The 8,202-nt window shown below is 44.0% G+C and overlaps 1 protein-coding gene across 1 annotated transcript in view; it reads left to right on the plus strand.

Annotated features, from left to right (window-relative positions):
* Positions 1-4,273, plus strand: part of LOC147689764 (acyl-coenzyme A thioesterase 1-like) — a 114,439-nt gene extending 110,166 nt beyond the window's left edge. Inside the window, exon 4 of the mRNA XM_086939436.1 lies at positions 1,826-4,273. Coding sequence (XP_086795562.1) covers positions 1,826-2,425 — 600 coding nt within the window. The 3' untranslated portion in view covers positions 2,426-4,273. The remainder of the gene's footprint in view (positions 1-1,825) is intronic.
* The last annotated feature ends 3,929 nt before the right edge of the window (positions 4,274-8,202 follow it).

Below are 8,202 nucleotides of genomic sequence, written 5' to 3' on the forward strand. Positions count from 1 at the left end.
AGTCCGCCACGATCAGGCGGTGTCACAGACCTCTACTTTCCTCCTCTCTTTGTGTAGGTTTCTCCACTAGCGTCCCTTGCTTGACCTTCCTGTTACTCCTACAGTGAGGAGGTCCTCCAGTGACCTCTAGTGCATGGCAAGGGCCCATCTGACCAAAACCAGAGCCAAGCTCAAGAAACTAGCTCCCATGCCTATTGTTTTCAATGCGGGAGATAGTCCTAAAAGACATACTTCCATCTTCCCAGTCTAGTGTGTGCTCTAAGTCTGCTGACCTCATGTGAATATCTATTTTGTAATCATTTTTAATAATGTTTGATTCTCTGTGCACACTTGTTTCAAAAACGATAATCTCTGGTCAAAGTTCGTTGTGTACTGTTCCATTTGTTGCACTTGGTCAAAGTGCCCGAAAATCATAAACTCAAATTGATTCGGTCAAGGAAGACCCTTATCCGAAGAATGTGCACACTTTTTGAGGGAACTACTCTGGTTCCTTATCCCAACTCATTGCCATGTGTTTCAAATGTTAATCAAAGACCATATGATCAAAGTTTCAATCCTTCTTTTATTTCAAAGTTTATCAGTTTCTTCAATGATATCAGATTTTTTGAATTTCAATCCATGAAATAAACCACCCAATGAATTTCAGATCGCTCAAAAGGACCCTTCTTCAGGGGTCTAGAAAAATAAAAGGCTAATCAGTCCCAGTTTCTAATAAAAAAGATATATGCAATATAATATTCACACTTTCTCAAAGAAAACCACAAATGATCATACACATACATATTAACAATACCCGTTTTCAACAATGCACATAGCAGCATATTTCAATGCTTTGACATAAGAGTTTATGGTTTCACATTGGTATAAATGTCAAACGTGATGAACATTTCTCATGCAATTAACTGTTCAGCTCTAATTGAACACGCCATTAATATAATGGGGTAACCCAAAAGGTACTGGACCTGGGTATCATACAGTATTCAAGAGTATAAGAACTACTCAAAGTAGATTCTTATACTCTTGAATGTTTACTTAATAACTAAGCACCGACTAATTGTGGCATTTATAAGTAATAGTCTATGGACCGTTGTTTTCTAATACTCTAAGTGAACAAGCAGTAGCTTCCTTTCAGACCCTACATTGTGATACGCTCCGGTCAAAGTTTCTAAGTTGCGGGCAATTAAATAGAAACGAACACAGCTCGGCTACCGCGCGTTGGAGATTTAAGCCTCCTTTACTCGCGTTTCACTCGAAAAAACGAGTAAAAGCCGCCACACCTTATCTATTTTGTTGCATCTGGGGCACTCTTTGTCAGCAGTGCTGTGTATCATGTTGAGCCGGAGTGGGGTGAGATATGGCGAATGGAGAAAGTTGAGCTGGGTGTAACAGAATCTAGTATTGCGTGATGAAGTATGGACACGCTCCAGCATTCTGGCCCATTCCTTATTGTGTAAGTCACGGTTTATCGCAGTTTCTTATCCCGTTGAAGCTGCATTAAGTCTGTCTGGGTCGAATGTAGAGCCGATTTATAGGGCCAGGAAACGAAACCAACAGCTGTTCCCAAAGGTGAGAAAAAAATTGTAATGCTTCAGCGACACAGCCTGACCCGTCTGCCACAAAACATTTATTGTCCTGCTAACTGCCGCATATGTTAGAAATTATGTGGCGGGAAAACTAGTATGTATAAATTATATGGCCCCTTTTTCCTACAGGATACTTCTGGCACCAGCAGTGTCTTTGAACCTCTGCTCACCCAATCTTTATTTTTGCTTTGATATTATTTATTTTTCCGAATGTTGTCTCAACTTTTTGTGTTTATTTCCAGGTCAAGGGCCCAGGAATCGGGCTTCTCGGACACTCCAAAGGTGGTGACCTTGTCCTCAGCATGGCATCTCTCCTGAAAGGAATAACTGGAACTGCCACCATTAATGGTGCTATCACCATTGTTGGCGCTGCGCTACATTACAAAGATCTAATTCTAGCCCCAATCGGCACAGATAGAAAGCGCATCACTTTACCACAGCCTGGTATTGCAAACATCATAAATTGCTTGGACCACCCTTTGGCACCAGAGAACCGCAAAAGTTTGATTCCAGTCGAGAAGGCTGAAGGGAAATTCCTTTTCATTGTCGGAGAGGATGACCAGAATTGGAAGAGTGAGTTCATGGCTAATGCAGCTGCTGACATTGTAGAGGCACATGGAAAGAAAAGGCCAGAGGTTGTTGTCTACCCCGGGGCGGGGCATTACATTGAACCTCCATATTTTCCAATGTGTGCTGCCTCAATGCATTTGCTCGTGGGCATGCCGGTCGTGTGGAGAGGAGAACCGGGAGCCCATTCTCGCGCACAGGAGGGGGCTTGGAAGAAAATCCAAGATTTTTTCAGAAAACATTTGGATGAAGAACCTTTACCCTGTAAACTATAATTGGGCTTGCATTAATACACGTTTCTTTCCTCCTTAATGGTAAACGCTACTATTGGGGGCAAAGAAATTACCGATCTGTTTTATTTACTTTCCAAGCAAACTGTTAGAGTTTGGAGAACTTGGGTGCTATTGTAACACAATTGAGACAGTTTCTAACATACATTGCTTTTGTACAACATGGAGCGTGTCGAATCTGATTCTTTCATGACATTGATTTAAGGTAATTTCCTGTTGCATAGTTTCACTGTTTAGCTCTGCACCATAGAGGCAACGCTTAATCATACACTGAATAGTCCAACAGTTGCCCATTTATTGTTATTCCGTCACTGATGTTGTCCCCTCATTACTCCTGCTGGTAAGCAGTTTAGACATCCTTACAACACTGTACTATTGGATTAGTTGTCATCAGTGCTCAATTTGGGCTAGTGGTTTCCAGTGTTTGGCACCAGCACTTAATTCATAAAAGTGTTAATACTTAAGTATACATTAGAAATTAATTATACTTTCTGTGAGAAGCTGGCCTGGTATATTATGTTCAGTGGACACTTAGCACCAGTCCTGACAACCCTTATGTATGGTGATTTAAGAGGTCCTAGACAACCTTAGAAAGCTCTCTAAGTGGTAGCTGTGAAGAGCAGCTTTCAGGCTTAGTCCAGAAGGAGTGTAAAGCAGCTTGTTTTACTAGAATGCAATCTTATAGTATAGATGAAGTAATATGAACCACACAAGGTATTTATAAAAATATGTATTTATTATAATATACTCTCTAACATGTTTAGATATCTCCTACACAGAGATAAACACAATGCACACAATACTTTAGCAAAGAAACACAGTAAATAGCACGTAATAAACAGTAGACCCCAGGGGGGGCATACCATATACTAAGGAAGTGGTATAAGAACCAAAACTCGGGTCAAGACAAAGTCGAGAGGACGTAGAAGGGCTGGGGACCCAAGGAACCACCCAAGTTGAGTAGATGGGGACCCCATTGAGAGCAAGTGCAGTGTGGAAACACGACTGCGTGCTCCGTTCAACTCTACGTGTAAGTCGCAGTTGAATTTTTAAAGATTAAGGACCCTTCCTAGTGGACCCTGAAGAAACCCCTTGGAAGGCAGAAGGTTGGCGAGCCACCCCACCCGTGGATACTCTAGTACCCACGTTACCTACCCCAGGAAAGCCAGGTGCATATGTGTGAAGTGGTGTCTGAAACCGCAGTCGAACCCAATGGAGGACTTCAGGATAGTGTTGCTGGTGAAGGAGTAAGTGTCGGTTGGAATCCGAAGGTGGATTCTAGATGAGAGGTACCTGCAAGCAGAGGGTACAGAGTGTGTGTCGCTCGGTTGACCAGGAGACTTGGAAGACAAATGCCCTCCGATGTCTGTTTTGCGGGAAACGGCCTGAACAACGATTTCTAAACAACGAGTGACCTTAACAACGACTCATATACAACAACCTTGGACTGAACCATGACCTCCTTAAGAACTACTTCATTAAAGAACGAGTGGCCTTAACAACAACTCCAACCTTTAAACATGATTTTTAAAAACATTTATTTAAAGTACACTTCAAATGTATACTATTTTTAATAAACATCTAATGATAGTTTTAGTGTACCTGGTTTTAATTTTTTACCTGCTTTTAATTTGCCAGTAGATGGCACTGTAGGATTGTTTTCGGACGGGTGCACCCTGGGCACGGACAATGGACACAGGGATTTCACTGTCTATTTCAGGAACAAAATCATTGGTGCAATGTACACAAGAGCTGGCACATTCAAAGCTCAGCCCGTTCCATTGAAGTGCAGACTGCGCAACCCTGACAGCCCCTCCCGCTCAGGCTAATTTAGGAGGGAGGAAGATGGAGAGGGGAGGGTGAAGGCTCATCTGTTTCTCGGCGCCCACTCTACACTGGGAAACTTTGACTTGTGCACCCAGGTTGCGGGCGTGGAGGCTGTGGCGCAGCGTGGAACGGCACCCCTTGAGAGGGTGAGACAGAGTACACCCTGCTGAAAGGACGAGGACTCCAGAGGGGCAGTGTGGTGCAGCGAACCCTGCTGGATGTAGTGGGGGCCCAGAGGGAGGTCCTGGTGCACCCCCTGCTGTACAGAGATTGTGGCGTGAAGTCGGCCCATCAACCTATGCTGCTCTTGGGAATTCTAGTTAGGTTGCAAGTGTAATATAAGAGATATGGAAATGTGATTTATTTATTAGACCATGTATAGTTTTGCCTCAAACGGCGCTTATTTATTGTCAGTTTCTTTTTTTTAATAGTACCACTAACAGCTAATGATGAGTGTGGCACAAAAAACACTCTCGCAGCTGAACCGGCACCTTTCAATAGTGTTACTCCTTAAATTGTTTTTAGAGCGTTTATGTAGCCCTACTCAGACCCGAAGCACCGAGCGAACTGGAGAGACATACTAGTAGATTCCGTTTTATATTTAAATTGAATTTATTTAGTTGTTCAGTGAGTCGTGGTTCAAAACATAGTGGGTGGGATTTGGTTGTGGTTTAGCGTTCGTGGTTTAGGCACTCGTGATTCCAGAGGTAGTTGTTAAATCATACAACCCTGTTTTGCAGATGGCTGACAATGACATTGACTCTGCAGCTGTAAGTACAGGGCGACCAGCAAGGTCCAGGGGACTCACCATAAGCAGGGCAGTCAGGGTAGGCCCCAAGCAATCGGGGGAGCCCAAAAGAAACAACTGTGACCCTCAAATGGACCCACAGGCTGGAGGCACTGGAGTCTTGCGAGGACATTAAGCAGCTCACCAAAAGATGCAGACCACAATGCGGTGTGGCTGAAGATTCTGGTCGCTGGAGGTGCTTGAGGTTGGGGCTACTTGGAGCCCGAAGATCTACTTGAAAGGAAGCCAACAAGCCTCTGCAATTGCAAGTTGACGTGGTGCACAGGGGTTCTGTTATTGCAACCCCCATAAGGGATACTGGCCTCAAACTTGCTGAGAGGGGAGGGCAGGCCTCGGAAGCTATGGAAAACCACCACCTGTGTTGCAGAACCTTACGGAGTCCGGAGGAGCTCGGATCAGCAGACCGGTCGACTTAGTTGCGGTCCCTGTAAATGCAGGGGAGTGACTCCTTGACTCCAACAGAGATTCCTTCAGGTGTCTTTGATGCCCATAGGCCTTGGAAGGTTCCTGTATGGTGGACAGGCCCAGACGATGCAGCAGACTGGAAGGGAGACTAAGTCGAGCCTAAATGAAGTCCAATGTGCTCAGATGGTAGAAGTAGAAGTGTTGTCCGATCTGAATCTTGTCCCAAGGCGAATCTAAGGACCTACACCCAGGTAAGCCCTTCAGTACCCTAGGGAAAGGGTTGGGATGATTCAGGAGACCCTCCCAGGGGAGAGTCTGGATGGGGGATTACATAACTCCCATGTCCTTTATCCAACGGCTTTCAGGACTGGTTTGAGCTGGACTATGCATGGGGACACAAAATTTGCCCCTCACATGCAGATTGAGTGGCGCTTTCAAGCACACCCACCCTACCCCAATACACTACATCCTGTCTGGGAGGTGGTCACACCTCACAGTGACAGGATGCCTATTGTTCTGATTTCTCCTGCTCGAGCTTGGCTCAACAGCATGGGGGCAGAATCGTGTCTCTGGTCGGCAGCAACCATTTTGTGCTGTCTGGCTCAAGAAGGCTGGTGCTGGGAACACTAAGAGCCTAACGGAGGGCTCTTCCAGTGGTTGCAATCATACCTCCCACACTGTTTACCATGTGGGGGTATGATTCCAACATTTTTGATACCAAACATGATAGGAATCATTGCTGCCAGTTTCGAGATTGTCATTGCGTAATTACACAGTGCCCCTCTATATAGTATATGGCTGCTTCCCTTACAACCCCGGAGAATCGACGCTGTAGGAGTGTCCTGCTCTTGTAGGGGCACCCTCACACTTAGAACCAAACACACTGCCTTCAGGATTGATAAGGCCTGCTATAGGGGTGACTTACAGGTTATAAGTGCAGTGACCCCAGATATAGGAAACCTATATCTTTAGTAAGTGGTGCTAGCGCCAGCTTACCCAGGCTGCAATGGCAGGCCTGTAGTTCCATTTTGAATGGTCTCTCATAGGTGGCATAATGCATGCTTCAGCCCATGGGGGACCTCTGGGGTACCTATGCCCTAGGTACCTTAGTACCATATACTAGGAACTTATAAGGGTACCCCGGTATCCATTCTGGTATGTAGCGAAGTACTGAACATAACAATTTAAGGAAAAAAGCAGATGAACTGGGGTCCTGATTAGCAGGATCACAGTCAGACTAGTTAAAAACCAGCATAGCACCAGGCAAAAAGTGGGGATAACCACGCAGAAGGATCCCACTTCCCTACAGCTGCCACCTATACCATTCTTGTAGCTCTGGGTGACCTGTTACAGTCTGAATTATCACACGTGCAGGTGTGTAATGGTTAGTAGTTGTGTTGTGATAAGGCCCCTGGCACTTTGTTTACACAAATAGTGCACTGCATGTCATATACTCCACCCCTTCTTCTAGTCCATAGAAACAACTTAAGTGTAAACCTGGCTTCCGCTTGAGAACTGACTATGCAACTCATCATTCCTGTCTCTCAACACAGCCTTGAGCTACTGTTTGGAAACCTTGGGATAGCTAGGTGATATAACTTCAAGAGCTGTGTACTTTATGTGGCCTCCAACATCTTCCCCAGTTTTATGTAATGTCAACTTTCTGACTCCTATTCACATTTTTCTGAGACATGGCTTCATTTTGTCACTGCCTTGCAGTATTAGCTCTGCTGCAGACCTCGGTTTAATGTCCATCTCTTAATTTAATGTCCCCAAGAATGGTACTGAGGATGAAGAGACCTAGTGCTTGTAATACTCTACTGGGATACCTTGCCATCATTCCACCTTTCTATCGTAGTTTATAGGCTTGTTCACCTACCTGGCACCCACATCAAGGTTAATTAGTGTAGACAGCATAATATTGTGTTATGATGTCCACCATCTTGCTAACATCTGAGTAGCCCATATCAGATACTTTTCTTCGATCGAAGCCCTAGTTCATGTAGTCAAAAAAGTGGATGGCCTCCAAAGCTTTCCTCCCGGTATTATTGCCATGCTTCCACGATTCCTTGAATCCTGAGGCGTTTTCACCAATATTTTATTAACATCAATTTATTTTCCTTTAAATACTGTCAAAAGAAATTCTAAACCAATATTACCTACCTACAATTTGCATAATTGTGCATGGATTCTTATGGCATTAATATGCAAATTAAAATACGGTTATCTTTTTCTCTTTTGATTATTAGAGTACAATCATAGACTTCCTTCTTTTGTTCATGGAAAGGTAACCAATAACAGAAATTCATTTATAATCCAGTAGTGTTTTTTGGTGGGGAAACTGGATTGTTTTATGCATTGATCCTCTATTAATAGTTCAACGGGTCTTAAATTGATTCTAGGACATTTTGTCAGTCAAAAGGTGTAGGGGATAGGGAATAGATTGTACAGTCGAGTTCACAGGTTTACGGGTATATGTACATATTGATACATTTATATTTTACGTATATGCATTTGCTTTTATGTGCATGAACAACCACCACACATGCTCATAAACATGTGATTTTTGTCATGCCTTTTAGCTTGCTGTGTAGACATCCATTGAAGCATTGAGCTCAGAAGCCACTGGCACAATGTCTCCTAGCTGTCAAGGCCAAACTCTGCCTAAACACTACCCCAAAAATGAGTTTTGTTACTTATGCCCTTTTTTTTGCAGCCAGCC

Source organism: Lissotriton vulgaris, chromosome 9, assembly GCF_964263255.1.
Source record: "Lissotriton vulgaris chromosome 9, aLisVul1.2, whole genome shotgun sequence".
Classification (NCBI taxonomy): Eukaryota; Metazoa; Chordata; class Amphibia; order Caudata; family Salamandridae; genus Lissotriton; species Lissotriton vulgaris.